General features: G+C 36.5%; 1 protein-coding gene across 1 annotated transcript in view; it reads right to left on the bottom strand.

Annotated features, from left to right (window-relative positions):
• Positions 1 to 2,883: 2,883 nt before the first annotated feature.
• The window catches only part of LOC136025909 (malectin-like), a 31,555-nt gene continuing 9,939 nt past the window's right edge, over positions 2,884 to 24,499 (bottom strand). The window contains exons 3-5 of the mRNA XM_065701972.1: positions 15,822 to 16,001; positions 13,783 to 13,840; positions 2,884 to 7,754 (exon numbers count right to left, since the gene is read on the bottom strand). Of these exons, the coding sequence (XP_065558044.1) occupies positions 7,534 to 7,754; positions 13,783 to 13,840; positions 15,822 to 16,001 (459 nt within the window). The 3' untranslated portion in view covers positions 2,884 to 7,533. The remainder of the gene's footprint in view (positions 7,755 to 13,782; positions 13,841 to 15,821; positions 16,002 to 24,499) is intronic.

Below are 24,499 nucleotides of genomic sequence, written 5' to 3'. Positions count from 1 at the left end.
TTGTGCTTCTCGAACTGACACGGCACAGCATGTTTGAACCTGGCGTACTTTTCACAAGCTTCAGCAAAAAGTCGGAGAGTGGATAGAGTAGATCATGTTCAACCAGAAATTTGACAAGCCTTGCTTCGACTGCAGCAACCCTTTTATTTTTCGAATTGCCAAAAAAAAGTAATGAACAAGTAACAGAGTGTGAGAAAAGAAGCTATCCACGTTTTTTCATTTACCTCATTCAATAAAGGTTACATATGGGCTGCCTAATGGGACTGGGAAACAGGCTAGGCTACACTAAGAAATAAAAGATTTGTAATCTCGTTTATATTGACTTGACAAGATAATTCAACTTGATCTTCAATAACCCTTATCTGCAAGCTACTGGAAAATTTTAATCTTGATACATATTTGATAAGAATAGTTCTGACCCCCAGCTAATCTACTGTGGAGCTCCTCAGGGGACAATTTTATACTCTTTGCTTATTTTGGTTACGGTAAATGAGTTGACCAATGATGAGGTGTATCGCTTGAAGTTCGTTGATGATTTATCGTGTTGGCGCTGGTTTGAAACAAATGTTCCAAGCAAGGCAGATAGAATCATGTCAGGTTTGTCACGCCAAGCGGAGGAGGACAAAATGGTTGCGAAAAATCACTCGTATTAACTTTTTGGTTCCCAAGGGACAACTCATCTCTTACTCCGCAGAATGTTTCAGGTTGCACCGTCAAGGACATCAACTTCGAGGAATATACCTCAGAGATGACCTGAAGTGGGGGAAACATATTCTATTTTTAAAGCTCCTTACTCGTCATAGTGTCCTGACACCCCCTTCCTGTCGCGTATTTCCCTTACGTTTATCCGACCACTGCTTGAATATGCTTGTCCGTTTGGCATTACGACCTGACTTCAGATCAGAAAGACTTTCCGATAAAGGATCCAATACTAAGCTCTTATGGTAATTTTTTCAGTCCCTCAAAGTCCTTTATTGCTTTCTTTTAAAATAGTTTTCCCTTGCAACTCGTTCGGCAAGCCGAGATGAATCACGTTTTAAGTTTGGAGTCAATATTTTGACACATTCATGGAATCATGAAATCCTCCTTTCGCGCCAATGGCTCCCGTGAATTTCTTTAATTTGTTAATCTTTCTATTTGCTAATGATTTATTATTATTTTTTCTTCAGAAGGGTAAAAGTTTAAATATTTGAGTGTTAGTTTAACTCTGTTTATGTTATTTCGAGTGTCGTTTTTTAATTAATAGTTTTTGTTCATTGAGTATAAATTTGTATGACGGCGACTGTGGCTATGATTATTACATGTTTAGTGCACTATATTTTAATGTGACAAGAATTGCCACTGAGTTTAAAGGGGAGAGAGACTCCCCAAAAGAAGCAAGATAGGATAGCCTGAAACTAATCATTTCTTCCATTCCAGTATACAATTCATTCAGCTTTGCTGTGTCTGTGCACCTTTACTTTATTAATGGTTGAAAATTAATCTCGTTCAGGCACTAGGCTGATATGCAAAATATTTACTCTTGCAAGCACGTTTCTTACTAGTTTGAATTCTCGCGAGCTCCGCAGAAGCTTATTCTATCATCTATCATTTAAGGTTGACAGTAAACTTTTCCCGTACGGTGAGATTACGAAACAGGTATTTTCGAAGACCATACTGCCTTTCCATGACGTGCAAATGCACTTTGTCATTAAATAATGAGTTTTACTAAGTGATGTGGTGACCCTGTATGCACCCATGATTCTCACCACCATACCTGCTTGCTTACATCCTTGTCTTTTTGAGACAGGGTCAACATTTGCAAGCTAAAACTGGGGTCCCAACAAAAGATCCCTTTATAGATGGCCTTGGATGTGAATTCAAGCTCGAGACACCTGATGGATTTCATCCAATCGCTGAGAAAATATGTTTGATCGGAATTTCTGGGTCTAGCCCCTCAGTATTGATATGTTAGGTGGCGAGAAGAGAATCTATTAGCTTGAAAAACTAATTTCACGCTAAATGAAGAACATTTAATTCCTATTTATTTAGATGCGCTTGAGCATAAATTTAAATTTAGATGTATTAGTTTTACCATGAAACTCAAGGTAAGATTTCAGTTTTTAACCATGAATATTTTGTTTTTTAATTTTCCATTCAATTAGTGCATTTCTAAGAATTATTGGCTGACATTTCCGTTCCACAATCTAACCGAAACTTGTTAGCTACCATTGTCTAAGATCGTCTAGAATAGCAGCTCTTCAGAAAGGGACATGCTAGAACAAAAAGAGAGACACTTTTAGATTGCTAATTTTATTTAAATTTTTTTGATTTTGTCCACGTTTTAGACAATTCATCCCTTGCTCACCTATAATGGTCTCATATAACCTTGGGCTATGTGAAAAACAACAACAAAAAACAACATAATAATTAATGAAAATTAATTTTAAAACAGGTAAAATAGGAAAAAACAAGGCAATATAGTTTATTGATAATTGCTGCATATAATAAAATATGAATTCCATCATTATTTTGGTTATTGTTTTATACAGCCTAACACTGTATGAGATCATTAAAGGGGGGTCGGGGATAAATTGTCAAAAACGCGACCACAATTATAAGATGCACAGAAAGTTAGTAATCTAAAAGTGTCTCTCTTTTTGTTCAAGTATGTCTACTTCAGAAAAGCCGCTATTCTTTACCTTGTTAATCATTAATTAGAAAGCAGAAAAAGTAACCATTAGATTAACGAATTAGAACTTGATTTTTAACTTGAATTTTTTTTTTACCAGCATTCATTTGACACTGATTATTCGACAATAAAACTCTAGAGCCTGTTTGTTAATAAAAAATTATGTTTGGAAAAGTCGGTTACTTGACTTTTAACACTTTAACTGAAACAGATAATTTTGAATGAAACATCAGACTCCCAGAGTCTTTTTTTATATTTATAAGAACAAAACAATACAAAATCGGAACAACACTTAAAACACCACAAAATTTTGGCCTATAACGCATTAGAAACAATTATTAATCAACTTAAAAGGCTTTAAAAAACAGAAATATTAAATCCACACAGAATACCGACACAAAATAAATCACAGACGTAAAATCAAATCAAACGTGAAAAACGTAAAAGACGTAAAACCAATTCAAGGCTGGCAAAACCTCAGAAACACAATTCATATGAATGCGTTTCTAATTTAATCCTGCACAACTTTTCCGAACTCGAACAGGAGTATAGGAGCACCTACCTAATCAAGTATTGGTTGGAACATTTTAAACTTAATTGCTAGTTATCAGTAGTGTTGACAACATTGCCGTGCTGAAGACAGATGCAAATGATCCATGGCAAGATCAGAAGAATACAAAAGACTGATAAGTACTTAAATCATTTTGTCACATTTTTTTAGCTGTATATCCGACATTTTTATAGCCATTTTATGGGAATAATTGACTTTTACTGCTTCTCTTTCCTTTTCACTATCTTGAGATGCCCTTCCATACACGTAAGTTCCTTAACATGTTACATATCAACGAACCCTTGTCAGATCTACCGCTCATATCCCTCCCATTTACTAACCAGGTCGAAAGAGCTTTCTTGATTCGAAGGATTTTCCACTCCTAACTCCCAGGTTAATTTTGAAGTTCTGGAACAATCTAAAGTTCCTCAGAGTTAAAATGGGAAAATAAGAGTGAACAAACTGGATTAATGCCAAATTTAGACATAGAAAAGTAAATAGTGACCAACCGTTTTGGCTTCTGAACAGCCCAATTGTGGTGGTTTTTCAAACCTAGTCAACCAATACAACAGGAACGACGATTCATTCATTGTGCGTCACATTCAAAACTAAAAAAATATAAATTAACATATCATGGATGATAGACATTTGGGATGGTAATAAGACTATAAAGTTTTCCGAAACAACGTTGTCTCAAAGTAGACGATAAGAGTTTCTATAATACCTTACTTGCGACACAAAATCCACCGCTCAGATTCTGGACTAAAAATCTTTCGCAATACCTTTTAAAGAAATATAAACGTTTCCAGACCATAATTAATATGCGGATTTATTTTGAATGTTTTAGATTACTCAGCTAAAAATCAAGGTGAACCCATCATTCGTTATGTCTTTCCATGCTCTTTCCGAATATACTAATCACGTACGGCAGGAGTTTTATTTTGAGCGCTTAAAAAGAACCCTAAAGTACCAAGGACCTCGGAATGGAAATTTTCTCCCCTGGCTCCATCTTACATTGGGTCTATTCATACCTGAAACCCTGATTTTCTACAAATTTTCTTCTGGTTGTTAAGATTTTTTTTTCATTGTGTAAAGTTTTTCCTTGTTGCACATGGAATCGTGAAAAAAAGAATCAGAAAGCTTTCGTGTCTTACACAAAAGCCGAAAGACTGTACCGCCCAATTTACCCAAAACTTACAGTCGAGAATCACAGCCATCAATGGGCTGTCACAACCGTTCACAATTGATCAGACGTAGGCTAGTGAAAATATGTCAAAATTAAGAAAGACAAGCGATAATTTCAGAATTAAAAGGAAGCAAGATTCTAATGACATGTCCAGAATAAACTTATGAATTAATATAACAAAACAGAATATCCTAGTTAGTCTTTCTTAAAAATATGTTCCTGTCGTCCTAGGTAAGTTAGTTAATAATTTAAAGTGTTGATCTAAGAGAATTTTACCAATAAACATATTAGTGTAGAGCTTAGATTTTTAAATGTTCAAAGATGAAATGCATTTCTTTTCAATTCCTATTTATAAAAGATGTTAGGGTTATCTTTTTACACAATTATGATTATTTATTCCCTGTTTCTTTTTACCCAGTTTACTACCACTTAATACCTGTGTTTGTCTTTTTGTACAGCAATCATGGAGGTTACAGTTCTAGAGCTCCGTGAGTATTTCTTTCGCTAATTTTCTGCTGATTTTTCCCAAACATTGCTTAGTTTCAAACTCGACTCCTTTTTTTGTGGTCATTATCTCCTGATTATAACACGCACGGCTTATTTCTAAGCTTAGGGCCCGCTAAGTGTTAAAATCGTGTAAAACTGCACAAGAAGGTCTTGTTCATAAAAATTTGAGTTCCCAGGTTCTCTAATTTTTTTTTAGGACTATACGGTTGTCAAATTTCCACTTATCCGATTTAAAGAATCAGATTTAATTTTTAGTGCACTTAGTATATTAAAGTGATGCCGTGTTCTTTATTAGAGAGGTGTTACCACATATGCTGAAAACTACCTAAACACGATAATAAATAATTACCTATTCATTCCTAAGAGCCTTTGTCCTTTTTGGCCAACCGTCTGGGGCTACACGGAAAGCAGGTCGTCCTCGTCTCGGTTGGGAGGATGTCATAAATAAGGATTTAAAGAAAATGGGAACTTCCTGGGAGGGAGTTAAGAGGGAGGCCATGAATAGATTAGGATGGAGGAGGAGTGTGCATAGATGTTTTGGCCTCAGGCGGCTTGATGCTGCAGTGAGTTATTAGTAGTAGTAGTATTCTCAAGAGCATATTGCCTCATTTTACCACTGTTTCCTCTGATAGATAAGCATAACCAAATCTAGCCTATGTATTCAAATTATATTTTTCAATAGCGCGACACTTTTGTTCGGTGTTATTTTAGAGCAAATGCTAATAAATCCATGGGAGAAAGTAGTTGTCCTATTCTTAAAAATGGTGTCCATCAAATGGGACGAGTTAAATGAAGCAATACCCCTTTGTTATTGATATATGCAAGTATTTATCCATTGGGGACTCAAAATGGAGTTTGCACTTAAAGCGGATAGTATATCCTGAAACAGCACTAGAAGATTGATCAAGCGGTATTTTCACTTTTATTCATGTTAATTAATATAAAACATTCAAAATTCACCAGTATCTCAAAAACGGAATGTAGGTTATTGTTTATTAAGTAAACCTTTTATCGCTGAGAAATTCAATCAGTACAAAGTAAAAATAATTTCGTTGGGAAATGTGATCAGTCACATAGCTGATTAAGGCTAGTCTCTTCCAGAAGTCTCATTTCAAAACATTATCCAGAGTTCAAGTAAATGCCTTTTACTTGAATAATTTGCTAATTTAAACAAAAATTTTGGTCATTTACAAGGTCTTAAAACGGCGGGGCAGAAAAGCGGTTTCCTAAGGCGTCTGAAATTAAACTCAACAGCCAAAATCTACAATGATCTACAAACGGATAATCTTAATACAAAAGAAATGTTTTTCATTGAATCTAAAATTTAGCATCTGTATACTAAGGTTTAAAGCAAAACTCAAGATTGCCTAAATGCACAAGTTTGTAACACTATTTTGCATAAGTTCCACCAACTAAGGTTACTTAAAAATATTTTACTTAAAAATCTATTATATCTGGAACAATGGTGTACAAGAATTGTGGAACAGTCTCTAAAAGTGGGGCTTAGAATGAAAGAGAAGGGTATTTAGAATATAAAAATCTAGAATCTGGCAATCAATTTCAAAGCCTAGCGCTACTTCACAAACGCTTTGCTTACAAGTTACTTCACAAACAGAAGTTAATTCTGTCACACTACATACGATTTCTCTTCCCTTTTTTTCAACAAGGAAAGATCCATTTGACCACTTCCCGTTCCTGTCTTCATATTCCTTTCAACTGTTATTACCTTAGAAATAGTTTGTCAAAAGTAAAAGAGTGAGATCTCAATATTGAACCTCAAGTGACCTTAATAGCCACTCAAATGGAACTAAATACCTCAGAATATCATATACAGAAAGCTATGTGCTATTTGTGCATCTTTTCTTTGTGACCCATGACTTAAACATTGACATCAGTTCTTAGAAGTACCTTAAGTTATAGACCTTAAGTTCACTAGGATTAAGATAGTAGAAAAAAGATCCACAATTCTACCCAGGAGAATCTAAATTATCTTGAGTTTCTCAATGTCATTTTGTCAGAAACAGAGATAGTAATTCAAGGTACTGCCATTGAATTTGGATCCAAGTGTGCGCTACCTTCTTTGAAGTCTACTGTGACAAAATCTCAGCGTCGAATTCACGTTTTTTATTTTGAACTTTTTCTGCGCGTTCAAAACATAATAAGATTAATGTTTTTCATCAATATTTTAACAGGTGAAATACCGATTTAATAGTTAATCCATATCTCCGATAAAACAAAATTAAAAAACAAGGAACAGTCTAAAAGCGTCCCACTAAAATTATAAGGTTTAACCTAGTTTTTATAAGCATAAAGTTATTGGGACCGCGCAACCAATAGCAACTAGCACGGGCAACACCAGCGATGTCTCGTCATTTATATACCTCTGATAAAACAAAATTAAAAAACAAGGAGCAGCCTAAAAGCGTCCCACTAAAATTATAAGGTTTAACCTAGTTTCCATAAGCATAAAGTTATTGGGACCGCGCAACCAATAGCAACTAGCACGGGCAACACCAGCGATGTCTCGTCATTTATATATGTCGTCATTTATATACCTCTGATAAAACAAAATTAAAAAACAAGGAGCAGTCTAAAAGCGTCCCACTAAAATTATAAGGTTTAACCTAGTTTCCATAAGCATAAAGTTATTGGGACCGCGCAACCAATAGCAACTAGCACGGGTAACACCAGCGATGTCTCGTCATTTATATATGGATCTTCTGCCTTTGGACCACTTAGAATTTTATCTCTAGGGACAATTGGCTCGTCTTCTTCTTCTTGTTCTTCGTTGAACTGTTCTGATTTGACCGCTGATGACAGTGGAGGCAAACGAGGAACATCTGGAATGTTAATGCCATAGATAAACAGGGGATTGGAAACTCCTACAACAAAATGCTGAAATATATATAACACACTTGTAGAGTTGTAACTCTACAAAAAATTGATCAAGGTAAAATTGGGCAAATTACGTACTTAACCGTAATTTTAAAGACCCCCGTAAAATGGGTATTTTTTCTATTTTACATAAATTACGTAATGCACGTATTTTACCTATTTTACTGGTGTTTTACGTATTTTATCGGTATCTTAGATATTTTACGAAAACCTGCAATTTTTAGAAAACAAAAGGGCGAAGAGGCTTGCAGAAAAAGGATTGAGTATAATTTTGTTTTTGTGAATGGCTGTGTCCCCTGGTTCAAAAGAACGTCTATCTGATTTAGGCCTCTTGCTATGACAGCGATAAAGGGTATTATAGTACTGGTAATTATAATTTTAAAATGGTGAAATATTAGTTGAAATAAGATTGCATTATTTGTGTGAACTGTGAAAGACAGAAAGGGCTACAACCAGGATTAACCTATGACAAAAAAGAAAGAAAATAGTACAATTAAATAGCTGAGAAAAATCAGGATAATGTCAGCCAGCGGACAAAATAAGAGCGAAAATGATAGAGGTAGATATTTCATCAGGGACTTCCACCCAGCCGTCTTCAATGCTAAAAAAAAAGAAGGAAAAGTAATCATGTGATTTAGCTCTAACTAAGCAGAAGAAAGACTGAACCAAACAAACCAAAAAACCAAGCCAGAATAAATGGAAGACTATTCATTAACTAGATTAGGCAAGAATTCTCTGCTTAGTGATTGACTTGGCTTGTCTATTGACCTAATTTTCATTAAAAGTGTAGTCAGATGATTTTAGTTTTAACTGAAGAAAAATGCTATTTGAATCCTTTAGTTTTAAATTATTGTAAATTGGGTTTATAGGAATATCTCTAGTATCTCTATTTAGAGCAAGGTCTCCATTTATGGATGTTTTTTAATATCAATTGCCTTCCTAAAAGAATGTGGGGATTTGCTTACACGGTCTGGATTTTGAATAATGTGGAAGGCCAAAGAAAAATCAATATATATATATATATATATATATATATATATATATATATATATATATATATATATATATATATATATATATAGCCGATCCGGACTAGTCCCAGTTAAAGATAGAATTGGGGTCACAATTAGTGATAAGGAAAAAGTTAAAGAAAGATGGGTGGAACATTTTGAGAATGTGCTAAACCGAGATACAGTTGCAGGAAAAGATATAGATGAAAATGAAAAAGTTTGTGATACCTTGGATGTGAAGGAAGATTTGTTTAGTGAGGAAGAATTAGCGACAGTACTAGAAGGATTAAAAAATAATAAGGCCCCAGGTGCTGATAGTATGATTAATGAGTTCCTTAAATATGGTGGCTCTGAGGTTAGGAATAAGCTACTGAAGATTATGAACATGATTTTTGAAAAAGGGGAAGTACCCAATGATTTTAGGAAAACCTTAATTAAACCACTGTATAAGAAAGGTGACAAGAGTGAATGTCGGAATTATCGAGGCATTAGTCTGGTCTCTGTAGGTAGCAAATTACTGAGTAATATGATACTTTTTAGACTGAGACATGCTGTAGATAAAGTTTTAAGGGAAGAACAATGCGGTTTTAGAAAAGGTAGAGGATGTGTCGACCATGTTTTCACTCTTAGGTTAATAATTGAGAAGTCCCTTCGTTGTCAAACACCTTTGGTCCTTAGTTTTATCGATTATGAGCAAGCTTTCGATTCTGTTGATAGAACAGCGTTAACAAAGGTCTTATCGTTATATGGTATACCAGAAAAATACATTAAAGTGATTTGCGCTATGTACGAGAATAATACTGCTGCGGTTAAGGTAGGAAATGAGGTTAGCAACTGGTTTTGTATTAAATCAGGAGTTAAGCAGGGTTGTGTTCTATCCCCCTTTATATGGATCATTTTGATGGACTTCGTCTTAAGGAGCACAGGAAAGGCAATTGGAGACCATGGAATCAAATGGGGAGGAAGAACGCTCCTGGACTTAGATTATGCTGATGATTTAAGCATATTAGATGAAAGTGTGAGCAAAATGAATGAATTTTTAGAGGTTTTACGAGTTCAGGGTGCTAAAATAGGCTTGAAAATTAATGTTAAGAAGACTAAGTCACTAAGGTTAGGAATAAGTGAAGATGAACAGATGACCTTAGGTAACGAAAAGATTGATCAGGTTGGGAGCTTCAGTTACCTTGGTAGCATTATTAGTAAAGATGGTGGGAGCAGTGAAGATGTTAAAAGTAGAATAGCTAAAGCTCAGGGTGTTTTTTCACAGTTAAAAAAAAGTTTGGAAGAATAGAAAGATAAGCCTACAAACCAAGATTAGAATATTAGAAGCTACAGTGATGACAGTGGTCAAATATGGCTCTGAAGCATGGACACTCCGAAAAGCAGATGAAAATTTACTAGATGTTTTCCAGAGAAATTGCCTACGGCTTGTTCTGGGTACCCGGCTGACTGACCGTATTTCAAACAGTAGGTTGTACGAAAAGTGTGGTTCAATCCCGCTTTCTGGGGCTATAATGAAAGAAAGGTTGAGATGGCTAGGCCACGTTCTACGGATGAAGGATGACAGATTACCGAAGATTGTCCTCTTTGGCCAACCGTCTGGGGCTACACGGAAAGCAGGTCGTCCTTGTCTGGGTTGGGAGGATGTCATAAATAAGGATTTAAAGGAAATGGGAACTTCCTGGGAGGGTGTAAAGAGGGAGGCTTTAAATAGATTAGGTTGGAGGAGGAGCGTGCGTAGCTGTGTTGGCCTCAGGCGGCTTGGTGCTGCAGTGAGTTATTAGTAGTAGTAGTAGTAGTAGTATATATATATATATATATATATATATATATATATATATATATATATATATATATATATATAAGCCCCCAAACAGGTCTCCAAACCAGAAAAACTTAACCAGAAAAGCCTCCAAACAGGATGCATTCGTTGGTTAAAAAGTATTACTAACGTTATCATTCGTCGGATCTACACGCTACTTTACTGAACATTTTGAAGACGCCTTGGCTATTGCTCGTCGCCTCGGACCCCCAGATTTCTTTATTATTGTGACTTGCAATCCTGATTGGCCTAAATTTAAAGAAGAAGCAAGCATTAAAACTGACGATAACTCTATTATAGAACAGTCCCCTCAAGATTGTCCAGATCTCATTGCTTGGATTGCAAAACTAAAATTTGACAATATAATCAATGATATTGATAAAGGATAGATATTTGGGAACGTAGCAGCATATGTGCATAAGATTGAATTTGAAAAACGTGGATTACCACATATGCATTAGCTATTGATCATGAGTCCACAGGATCGAATCCATAATCCGATTATAATTGACGATCTTATTTCAGCTGAAACTCCAAATTCAAACGATTAGGAGAATTAGTCTTAAAGAGAATGATTCATAATCCGTGCGGGAATTTAAATCCAAACGCGAGGAGAAGAGGCTCACGTCTGTAACTAGAAGACAAGTAACGATGAGAAACCATACATAGAAGCCTGCCGCGTGCCAGGTCTAGCTCGGTCAAAGTTTGAAACTCCGTTTTGTCAGGTACTTAACTACCTTGCTTGTTTCGAGACGAAATGCCATTTTTTTCTAATTTAGAACACATTTAATAGTTTATCTCTTAGACAAGCTAATTAAACTAAGACTAGCCTTAAAATCAGGAAAGAACTGCCATCCGAATTAAAACAAACTCAAGAAAGCTTGTCTCTTTGACGGACTAAGCTGGCACAACTTTTTCACAATAAGAACTGATCTAAAAGGGATTTTTTCTGTGAACATTGAAAAGAGAAGAACGTCCCACTGGGTTTCAACCAATTGGGGACTCCGGTGGCCCGGCAAAACTATCCTCCCAATCAAATCAAGGAAAATTCAACCTTATAACCATATCGCATCCAACGGTTAAAATTTATTGGTAAGCCAGCCCAATGTCTCCTCTCAATAGTGGATTTTTTAAATACTAACTAATTAACCAGTCTGCGTAGACGAAAATATTGTCAGCGAAAGAAAAAATTCACCACAGTAAATTATTTCATGAGGAAGTTGCGTTACCGATAAGCATAGTATGTATTTTGAGATTTAACTGAGATTTTAATTATGCCAATTGACAGGATAATGCCATTTGAGCTGAAAAATATCCCGATTCCTAGATGTGCAGAGACTAGTTAGCTGAAGGAGTAGTATTTGGAGCTCAATACCTCGTTCTAAGATATTAACAAAAATATGTCTCATTAACTCGATTCATTCGCAATTATAACTAACTTTTTTTACTGTATCCCCATGGCACGGTATCTTTTCTGTAAGCTTTGCACAATCCAGATCATCAGTTAACAATCTTTCTTAAGGCAAAAATCAGCTTGATGAGACATTTGTTTGACCTTTTGAAAAAGTTCCTTACCCAAATAGATTACCAACGTATTGACTGTACATCCTTCCATTTTATGAACTGAGCATGCCCAACGGAGAATTGGTGGAAGTCGTCTTCCCAGAACGGTTCCATAGTTAAATTAACTCGCTAAGGAGTTAGGCATAGTAACTTATGAGTTATCTCGTTCCCTCAAGGATATATCCTTCATGCATCATTAAAAGGATATATGTAATATTTTCGTTTATGAACTACATCGCAGATTTAGTACATTTTATGAATCAAACGGAACTTAATCAGGTTGATATGCTCACATTGAACTCGATTAGCACGTGTAGCATGTAAGAAAGTATATCAAAATTTCTTATCATAATCCTAAATTGCAAAAACTTGGCTTGAACTTTAGTCCTTAAACATGGAAATATGAAAGGGGCTTTTCCTCCTCAACGCCCCGCTCTTTACGCTAAAGTTTTTTACTGTTCTAAAATGTGGAGTTAAGAGAAAGATAAACTTTAGCGTAAAGAGCGGGGCGCTGAGGAGGAAAAGCCCCTTTCATATACGGAGTAATTTCTGTTCGTTTTAACTTTTAATGTCGCTCTTTACTTTCATTTAAAAAAACTTGTTTTTTTTTGTTTAATTTCAACAAGCCAAAGAAGTCAACAGCAAGCCAACAAGGTAAGCAGCAAGCTTGGAAAAAAGGAAAATTGCGGAAATTTGATGCAGGACGCGAAGAAATTATTTCTTTTCCAAAGACACAGTCACGAAAAGTAATTTTGGGAGGTTGCAAAAATGGTAAGAATAGTAAAGTTGGATGGTTGAAAGGTTAAGAAGTATAGGAAAGTTGGATGATTGGTAGATTGACAAGAAAGGAATGACGGATGGTTGGAAAATTGCCCTGATAAAACAAGTAGTATGGTTGGAAGGTAGACAAAAAAAGGATTGTCAGGTGGTTGGAAAGATGGCAAAAAAAGAAGGTCTGATTATTGGAAGGTTTACAAGAAAAGGAAGGCTAGTCAGTTGGAAAGTTGACAAGAAAAGGAGGCTTGGATGGTTGAAAGGTTGGCATGAAAAGGAAGGTCGGATGGTTTGAAGGTCGGCGAGTAAAAGTAGGTTGGATGGTTGGACGGTAGACAAGAAAAGGAAGGTCAGATGGTTGGAAGGTGGAAGAAAAAAAGGAGGTTGGATGGTTGGAAGATTGACAAAAAAAGGTCATTTGATCGACAAGGAAAGGAAGGGTGGATGGTTGGAAGGTAAACAAGAAAAGAAAGGTCGGATGGTAGGAAGGTTGAGAAAAAAGTAAGTTGGATGGTTGGAAGATTGAAAAGGAAAAGGTCAGATGGTTCACAAGGAAAGGATGGTTGGAAGGTTAACAAGAAAAGAGAAATTCATCATCTAGAAAAAACAATTCCAAGGCAAGAAGATATGAAGGAAAGTTTACCAGAGGCAACCTGAGAGTGCCAAAGATCTGAGCTGCCCAAGCAATGACAATTCCAATAACAGTCTTTTCAACATTTTATGTGATGTATTTTTCTATATAGGGCTTTTCTAAGGCCTTCTCAAACACAATTATCAATATAACCAAAGAAATAATTACAATACCTTTAATATCTCCTTTATATAAGTAGAAAGCGTTGATTTTCGGGTTATCCAATTCTCCCTAAAACAGAAAGTGACTTTTATACAGTCGATATGAAAAGAGCCAAATGTATCCTGAGGAAGAAATAAAAATGTGGAACAAATTAAATTTTTGTCATAAAAACTAAAATATTTTATTCTCCTAGAGCTTTCTTAAACTCAAATAATAGCTTTCCGTTTTGTCACGTTTTTTCTTTCAATTTCGACGAGTTTTCTATATTTTGGAAAATCAGTGCAATTATTTAAGAAAGTACTGCTAGTAGAAATTTTTAAGCACATGTAATTCTATCAAAACTCTGAAGATATAACCTCATACGTAAACGATGAATCTACCATTTTTTCATTCTTTATATTTATTTGTTCTGCCTGTTCTCCTAAGTTATTTGTATTGAAAAAACTATTTATTTCCAGCTTAAGCATTTTAAATACGCTATTTTCTCCACAGTGGCTTTGGTTCAACTCGTTCAAAAAAATTATCTACCTAAGAAACTGTTGGTCCCCGTTAGCATCAGAAGGGGAGGAGGGGCAAAAGCGAGTAATGCTCCCCTAGAGTATCCCCCAGAAAAATCCTTACGAGCTAGTGAAAATCTAAATCCTGACAGATAACAATATATTTCTTTCCTCCTCCAAAAAGTTGGTATGAGTTGATTTGTAGCAGTTGTGTAGCCCCTGGAGTTTTGGACGTTACCATACCTATAACGGACGCTGCTAGAGGGAACACTTGAAATATGTGCCAGAGAAAGGGAGCGTCAACCAAAGATAATGGCCTCAGATAACTACTGCTACAAAAAACTCACTGCAGCACGAAGATGCTTGAGGCCAACAAAACAGCATACATCCACTTCAATCTACTTGAAGCTTCAATCTTTACCTCCTCCCATGAAGTTCCAATTTTCTTGGAATCCGTCCAATCTCACTGCAGCACGAAGACGCTTGAGGCCAACAAAACAGCATACATCCACTTCAATCTACTTGAAGCTTCAATCTTTACCTCCTCCCATTAAGTTCCAATTTTCTTGGAATCCGTCCAATCTCACTGCAGCACGAAGACGCTTGAGGCCAACAAAACAGCATACATCCACTTCAATCTACTTGAAGCTTCAATCTTTACCTCCTCCCATGAAGGTCAAATTTTCTTGGAATCCGTCCAATCTCACTGCAGCACGAAGACGCTTGAGGCCAACAAAACAGCATATATCCACTTCAATCTACTTGAAGCTTCAATCTTTACCTCCTCCCATGAAGTTCCAATTTTCTTGGAATCCGTCCTCGTGCCTTGTCTATGCCCGATTTGGGGACGACCTGCTTTTCGTTTTGTTTCAGATGGTCTGTCAAAATACAAATCTTTGGCCTACTGTCATCTTCCACCTGTAAATTATTGCTTAGCTATCTTAACCTTTCTGTCATTACAGCCCTAGAGAGTAGGGACAATCCATACTTTCTGTGTAGCTTATTGTATTCCTTAGACTTTTAAAGCCCCCACGTCTCAGATCCATACTTCATTGCTGTCATTACTGTTGCATTCAATTTTGTAATTCGCAGACTTATCTTTATATTCTTCCAATAGTTTTTCAATGGTGAAAAAACCCTGAGTCTTGGCTATTCTACTTCGTATACCATCGCCTCATACGCCCTCTCACTAATAATACTGCCAAAGTAAATAAATTTATCCTGCTGATTGATTTTTTCTTATCTTACATCACCTCCCCGCCAGAAAAAAAAATGTTTCTCGTTGATAAATGCTTCTGGATGTGAAGCCAAAATATTCCGGTTTTTATTATGATTGCTGCAAAAAAAAATCACTGTCTTACTAAATTTGTTTCCTATATTTTCATTTCGTTTCAATAGTAAATGTAAAGGCAGTACATTCTAGGATATTATTTCACTTTTCATATTCTTGTAGAACTTTTGAATAATTTTTAAGGAAGTCTCTACTCCATGGAAAACGAGGAGTCTAATCCCCGTAATTTATTAAAGCTAAAAGAAGACACCATTATCTTTACCTTCAAAAAATCCAACCTGAAAGAATCATATACTGTAGATGACTCGCCATTAAAATTCATTTTTCCATTTTGCACGCTGAAGGGTATATACTCTTCATGGGCTACTGCTTTGCCAACCTTCTCATATATATCAAGATCCGAGATAACTCTATGGCGATCGTTGAGTAAAACACCAAATACCTGGACAACAAAAATAAGCAGAGGGTTAATAAGAAATGATAAACAACAATTTAAAATGACCACAAATGACCATTATGGCAAGAACAAAGCAGAAGAAAACGAAAAAAATTGCACTGAAATTAAAACAAAAATATACCAAAAAGTTGTTAAAAACTTTCTGTCTACATTCCTTGAATACAATCAAGCAAAAAAAAACTTTTAAAGATGACAATTACTACCAGAGAATGTGCGCAGAAAAGCTTTGGGTATTGTTCTTTTCCTTCCCCCTAAAATTCAAGATTTATACATGCTTGATCATAGCCTCTTATATTGTTTATTGATCATTTAATTTCCTTGCTATTTGAACTCTGCAAAATCTCAGTCCACATTCTACACACTCAAAAAAAAAGAAAAAAAAATAAGAAGCCTGGTTCTCTAAACAGTGTTTGGTTCTTTCCTCTTCGTCTTAGCGACTTTGCTAGCAGCCTCAAAGCCTATTAAAGAAATTGAAGAGAAAACAAGAGCTAAGAGCTCATATGGCACTTGTGACGAGGCGAGGAGAGCTAAGAGCCAAGAGATCATATGGTATGAGCTCTAACAAAATTCTATGAATCAATAGATGATTTAAAAAGGAAAATAAGAGGCTTAATGCCGGTCAGGATTTAAAATAAGAGCTCTGAGTCACGATGTCCTTCTAAATATCAAAATTCATTAAGATCCGATCACCCATTCGTAAGTTATAAATACCTAATTTTTTCTAATTTTTCCTCTCCCTTTAGCCCCCCAGATGGTCGAATCTGGGAAAACGACTTTATCAAGTCAAGTTGTGCAGCTCCCTGACACGCCTATCAATTTTCATCGTCCTAGCACGTCCAGAAGCACCAAACTCGCCAAATTACTGAACCCCTCCGCCCAACTCCCCCAGAGAGAGCGAATCCAGTACGATTCTGTCAATCACGTATCAAGGACATTTGTTTATTCTATCCACCAAGCTTCATCCCGATTCCTACACTCCAAGTGTTTTTCCAAGATTTCCCCCTCCAACTCCCCCCAATGTCAAACGATCTGGTCGGGATTTGAAATAAGAGCTCTGAGACATAAATTCTTTCTAAAAATCAAATTTCATTAAGATCCGATCATCTATTCGTAAGATAAAAATATCCCAATTTTCACGTTTTCCAAGAATTCCGGTTTCCCCCTCCAACTCCCCTTAACGTCACAGGATCTGGTTGGAATTTAAATAAGAACTTTAAAGCACAAGATCCTTCTAAATATCAAATTTCATTAAGATCTGGTCACCCTTTCATAAGTTACAAATACCTCAATTTTCAAAATTATCCCCCGTCAAATTCCACCAAAGAGAGCAGATCCGGTCCGGTTATGTCAGTCACGTATCTTAGACAGGTTTTTATTCTTCCCATCCAGTTTCATCCTGATCTCACCGCTTTAAGTATTTTCTAAGATTTCCGGTCCCCCTCCAACTGCCCCCCCCCCAATTACGCTTGATCCGGTTGAGATTTCAAATAAGAGATGTGAGTTACGAGGTTCTTCTAAATATGAAGTTTCATGAAGATCCGATCACTCCTTCGTAAGTTAAAAATACGTCATTTTTTCTTATTTTTCAGAATTAAGCCCCCCCCCCCAATAGATCGGATCCGTTCCAATTATATAAATCACGTATGTAAGACTTCTGCTTATTTTTCCCACCAAGTTTCATCCCGATCCCTCCAATCTAAGCGTTTTCCGTGATTTTAGGTTCCCCCACCCCAAACTTCCCCCAACGTCACCAGATCCAGTCAGGATTTAAAACCAGAGCTTTGAGACAAGATATCCTTCTAAATATCAAATTTCATTGAGATCCGATAACCCATTCGTAAGTTAAAAATACCTCATTTTTTCTAATTTTTCAGAATTAACCCCTCCCCCAACTACCCAAAAGAGAGCGGATCCGTCCCGGTTATGTCAATCACGTATCTAGGACTTGTGTTTATTTTTCCCACCAAGTTTCATCCAGATCCCTCCACTCTAAGCGTTTTCAAAATTTTAGGTCCCCCCTCAATTCCCCCCAATGTCACCGGATCCAGTCAGGATTAAAAATAAGAGCTCTGAGACACGATATACTTCCAAACTTCAAATTTCATTAAGATCCGATCACTCCTTCGTAAGTTAAAAATACCTCATTTTTCTAATTTGTGCAGATTTAACCCTCCCCAATTCCCCCAAAGAGAACGGATCCGTTGCGGTTATGTCAATCACGTATCTAGGACTTGTGCTTATTTTTCCCACCAAGTTTCATCCCGATCCCTCCACTCTAAGTGTTTTCCAAGATTTTAGGTTTTCCCCCTCGAACTCCCCCTAATGTCATCAGATCCGGTCGGGATTTAAAATAAGAGCTCTGAGACACAATATCATTCCAAACATCAAATTTCATTAAGATCCAATCACCCACTCATAAGTTAAAAATACTTCATTTTTTTCTATTTTTCCGAATTAACCGGCCCCCCACTCCCCCCAGATTGTCAAATCGGGGAAAACGACTATTTCTAATTTAATCTGGTCAGGTCCCCGATATGCTTGCCAAATTTCATCGTCCTAGCTTACCTGGAAGTGCCTAAAGTAGCAAAACCGGGACTTTAGGTTTCCCCCCTCCAACTCCCCCCAATGTCATCAGATCCGGTCGGGATTTAAAATAAGAGCTTTGAGACACAATATCATTCTAAAAATCAAATTTCATTAAGATCCAATTACCCGCTCATAAGTTAAAAATACTTCATTTTTTCTATTTATTGCGAATTAACCAGCCCCCCCCCCCCAGATGGTCAAATCGGGAAAACGACTATTTCTAATTTAATCTGGTCCCTGATATGCTTGCCAAATTTCATCGTCCTAGCTTACATGTAAGTGCCTAAAGTAGCAAAACCGGGACCAACAGACCGACAGACAGACAAACCGACAGAATTGGCGATTGCTATATGTCACTTGGTTAATACCAAGTGCCATAAAAACCCAAATACAATTAACCTGAGGTGACCCCATAATACAACATCAGATTAAGAGTTTTGCAGTCACGAGCCTTTTGCAGAAAGTGGTACTTTTAGAGATTCGAAACAATTTAATGGCTTATTATTGAGAGCCTTTGGTTGTCGTGATACCAAATTAAATCCAAAAAGGCAAAATTTAATAGTTGCGTTTTGATATTATAGAATTTGCAATATGGAAAAAAATTAGATTATTGAACTGGGAATTTGACTTGTGAGGCGAATTACACAATTCTTGGAGCCAAATATCCCCAGTTTTATTCACACTTATTCCTACTACAGACCAGATAGTCTGTAAAATCTTAATATGAATAATAATCAATCGATATAATAATATTAAATATATAATACTATATATAATATAAAACAACTATATATAATATTAAACAAAACAAAACAAGTTTTTTTAAATGAAAGTAAGGACCGATATTGAAACTTAAAACGAACAGAAATTACTCCGTATATGAAAGGGGCTTTTCTCCTCAACGCCCCGCTCTTTACGCTAAAGTTTGACTCCTTCTCTTAACTCTACTTTTTAAAACAGTAAAAAAAACTTTAGCGTAAAGAGGGGGGCGCTGAGGAGGAAAAGCCCCTTTTATATACGGAGTAATTTATGTTCGTTTTAAGTTTTAATGTTGCTCCTTACTTTCATTTAAAAAAACTTGTTTTTTGTTTAATTTCTGGAGGTTTTTGAATTAATGCATGTTTTGATTTAAAAGGAATTTGCATATTAATTTTTTTTGGCTAAATGGCTTTTTCATAGTTTTAATCAGAAGATTTTGAGAAAAAATGAGCGAGGGAGGAGGCCTAGTTGCCCTCCAATTTTTTGATTACTTAAAAAGGCAACTATAACTTTTAATTTTTTACGAACGTTTTCATAAGTAAAAAATATACGTAACTTACGAATTAACTTACGTAGCGAATTTCTGTATTCCTATGTTTTTATTGCGTATATGAGGGGGCTCACCCCTCGTCGATACCTCGCTCTTTACACTAAAGCCTAAATTTTGTCCCAATTCCTTAAGAATGACCCCTGAATCACAAACGCCGTAGAAAAAATAGTTGTAATTACTAAAAATACTTTAGCGTAAAGAGCGAAGGTAATACGAGGAGGTAAACCCCTCATATGCGTTATAATGCCTGTTCGTTTTCAGTTTTAATGCTGCTCCTCACTTTCAGTAGGAAAAAACTTTCATATTTATTTTTTCATTGTTTTTTTTTTAATAATGCTAGAAAATTCTGCGCCCCCTCCATTGAAAGTCTCTTCCCCCATGAAAGTCCTCAATGGAAAAATCCTTCCAAGTAACCCCTCCCCTCAACTCTCCCCCGCCCCAAACCAAAAAAAAATCCCCCTGAAAACGTCTGTACACTTCCCAGTAACCATTACTATATTTAAACACAGGTCAAAGTTCGTAACTTGCAGCCCCTTCCACGGGGACTGCGGGGGAGTAAGTCGTCCCCAAAGACATAGTTATTCGGTTTTCCGACTATGGTGAATAAAATGGCTATCTCAGAATTTTGATCCGGTGACCTTGGGGAAAAAATGAGCGTGGGAGGGGGCCTAGGTGCCCTCCAATTTTTTTGGTCACTTAAAAAGGACACTAGAACTTTTAATTTCAGTTAGAATGGGCCCTTTCGCGACATTCTAGGACCACTGATTCGATACGATCACCCCTGGGAAAAAAACAAACAAAAAAAACAAAAAAACAAAAAAAAAACAAATAAACACGCATCCGTGATTTGTCTTCTGGCAAAAAATGCGAAACTCCACATTTTTGTAGATAAGGGCTTGAAACTTCTACGATAGGTTTCTCTGATACGCTGAATCCGATGGTGTGATTTTCGTTAAGATCGTATGACTCTTAAGGGGTGGTTCCCCCTATTTTCTAAAATGAGGCAAATTTTCTCAGGCTCGTAACTTTTGATGGGTAAGACTAATCTTGATGAAATTTATATATTTAAAATCAGCATTAAAATGCGATTCTTTTGATGTAACTATTGGTATCAAAATTCCATTTTTTAGAGTTTCGGTTACTATTGAGCCGGGTCGCTCCTTACTACAGTTCGTTACCACGAACTGTTTGATACTATACTATGCTATAATGCTATAATATAATAATCGATACTAGTCTATCAATAATAATCGACACCATTCCTGAATCAGTGTGAAATAGCGGTTCGTTTACATTTTAAATTCACAAAAACGCGCACTTTGATATTCGGTTCCTGTAATCGGTGGTTTGCTCTTTACTACTTTGCAGCAATTACTGGATCCCATTTAGATCCATAAACCCATTCTTTAGACCATTCAGTATTTCTAGACCCTAAAATCCAATCTTGTACCCTAAAATCCAAACGACCGATACTTAATCATTTTCACAGTACTTGCAATTACATACTCAAATATTCTGATTAGCCAAAATCATACAATAAAAACACTACTACAATGGGGCTTTCTCTACTCAGCAACTCAAGCCTTGAGTCCCCGCCAGTAACAGACTCGGACCTTTAGGCCTTTGCAAAAACGCCTCTCCAATGCCCTTGTCCAGTTACTTGTAGGTGGTTTTTCTTCTAGTTTTCAATACCTTATAACTTCCCTCTCGGAACATATCTTTAATTTTCCAAATCATTTTATTTTGTTTGAAAATGTTTCTTTGATTTCTAGGGACCAAGGTTTAAGGCAAATTTTCAGGGAAACAATCGAAATTAAAAAAAGTCTATTCAAGAATAATTCCATAAACAGAGATATAGGTGAATTTGGATTGAACTCAATTTATGATAATTTACTGAGGTCAAATAAAGTAAATATCACCTCACCTAAGAGCTATGACCTCTGTCCACGCAATATGTCAGATAATTCTAATGAACCGGAACCGAAAAGGTCAAAGAGATTTGCCTCCGCTGTTGCATTGAAAAAAATAAGAGCAATAAACTATGTGTAATTAGTTTATTAGGTATAAATTTTGTTTATTTTTATTCATGTCTTTTAGTTTTACTGCTGATGATGAACACTATATATGTGTTCGAAATACCCAGTTAAATAATTTTATATCTATTCACTGTCAATAAAAAGGTATCATCCCTATTTCGAACTGTTTTACTTTCGTTTTGGAAACAATGAGCGTGGGAGGGGGCCTAGGTGCCCTCCAATTTTTGTCACTTAAAAAGGGCACTAAAACTTTTAATTTCCGTTAGAATGAGCCCTCTCGCAACATTCTAGGACCACTCAGTCGATACGATCACCCCTGGGAAAAAGAACAAAACAAAAAACACAAAAAACAAATAAACACGCATCCGTGATCTGTCTTCTGGCAAAAAATGCGAAATTCCACATTTTGTAGATAGGAGCTTGAAACTTCTACAATAAGATTCTCTGATACGCTGAATCTGATGGTGTGATTTTTGTTGAGATTGTATGACTTTTAGGGGGTTTTCCCCCCTATTTTCTAAAATGAGGTAAATTTTCACAGGCTCGTAACTTTTGATGACTATTTCGGTTACTACTATTGGAGTTTCGGTTACTATTGAGCCGGGTCGCTCCTTACCACAGTTCGTTACACGAACTGTTTGATGCCATTCACTATTTCATCATTACGGTAAGTTTGGGCGACAAGGTTGTTACTTGTTCTTGTAAAAAAAAAAGACCCAGCAACTGAGACTTGGACTAATGTTTTGGACCTTTCCATTTGATAATCTTTCCTGGCTATTGTTATATTTGCTTGTTTTTGTGTGTCGCTTTTACAACAGGCCGGGTTTATGCCCAAGAGGTATGCTGTTGAACAGATTTTTACAGTGTGACAGTTGGTGGAAAAGACAAAAGAATTCCGTAGAAAAGTTTATATAGCCTTTGTGGACTTTAAGGCTGCCTTTGATTTTGGCCAACCATAAATCCCTATGGCTTATAGCCCCCCTCCCCCGCATTGCCAGCCAAATTTTGTCTACTCCTTGAAAAGCTATACAAGGGAACCGTGAGCTGCATCCTAGTGAATGGGAAGCGCAGCACGTCATTTACCATCAAACTCGTGTGCGACAAGGGTGCGCTGTCACCCCAGAATTATTTAATTGCGTCATAGAGCCCGTCATGACACGAACAACCGATCGATAGCCCTTTGGTTTCTAATTTAGAGATCGAGTCCTGACCTACTTAGACTTTACAGACAACCTTGCGCCCGCTACTGATTCCATACAACAGCTGATAGATGCTGTAAATATCCTGCGGGAAGAAGCTGCAAAAGTCAGACTTAAAATAAATTGACTAAAAAACAAAAATAAATGGCTCTCCGTGGACGCGGAACTAGGCAGCCGAATCGCGAAAGCTACCTCTGTCGTCTGAAGACTCAATGTCATTTGGAGACCACTCCACGTTTCTAGGTGATGAAGATGTATAACCAAATAATAGACCTCGGACCAGGTGGAAGACCAAGATTGCTGTTGGTGAGACCCCCCTCATTTCTGCGAAGCGGTGCACCTGGAGGAGGAAAGTTGCTGCGCTCCTACACCACATATCATGCAACAGGAGCCCTAAGTCAAAGTAAGTCATGTGCGTAATTTTTGACTCTAAAGTGCGGATTTGGCCACTCTGGGTTTAAATAGGCATTTTTCAGAAACAAAATCTTGTCTTGCAAAGATCTCGTCCAAACAAAAGTGCTGTAGGAATCCTTTGGTTGCATTTGCAGTATGGGCTGGGCATTATCATGAATGAAACCCATACTCTTTGTGAGCATTCCTTGGTCCTTGTTCTGTATTCGGTGCAGTCTTTTTAAGCGTCTCACAAAAAACTTCTTTATTGATCGTTTTGCATTTGCGAAAGAAAAGTCAGTCAGTAAAATGTATGTCCCAAAACACTGCACACATGACTCTTTGAGGCGCCAAGATTTGCTTGCGTTTGGCTTTTGCTGCAAATAAAGCATGGCTCCATTGCCGTTTGGCAATGGAGCCATACGGCATCAAAGCTCCATCGATTGCATCACAAGCAATTCAAATTTCATCCCCCTCGACTATCTACGATAAAAATGAATCGCCATCCTTCTCATCACTTTTATGGCAATAAAGAACTGAAAAAAAAAACGTTATCACATGGCTGACAATAAAGGCGACAGCATTCTATGAAGAAGGTCTACAAAAACTTGTACATAACTTGTATTAGCAGAGAATAGCTGGAAAGAAATTATTGTTTATAAAAGCTTTTCAAAAAATACTTCTTTTCATTTTGATTTTTCGATTATAAAATATAAGTGGAATGTTAAAACCAACAAAAATGACGACATTCATAAAACTTGACTTTTTTATCAGCAGGTGTGACTATGAATCGTATAAATCCGTATGAATTCGTATAAATCCCTCGATATAATGCAAACAAACCATGGTTTTAGTGTTTATTATTCATGCACTCTATCACCGCTAAAAATTTGGAATTATGTGCCAATCCTGAATCTTTATTCCCTGTCTTAAATTTTACCCCTTGCCAAGTATAACTTGCTA

This window comes from Artemia franciscana, chromosome 4 (assembly GCF_032884065.1).
Source record: "Artemia franciscana chromosome 4, ASM3288406v1, whole genome shotgun sequence".
NCBI classification, from domain to species: Eukaryota; Metazoa; Arthropoda; class Branchiopoda; order Anostraca; family Artemiidae; genus Artemia; species Artemia franciscana.
This window is presented reverse-complemented; position numbering and strand designations above follow the sequence as displayed.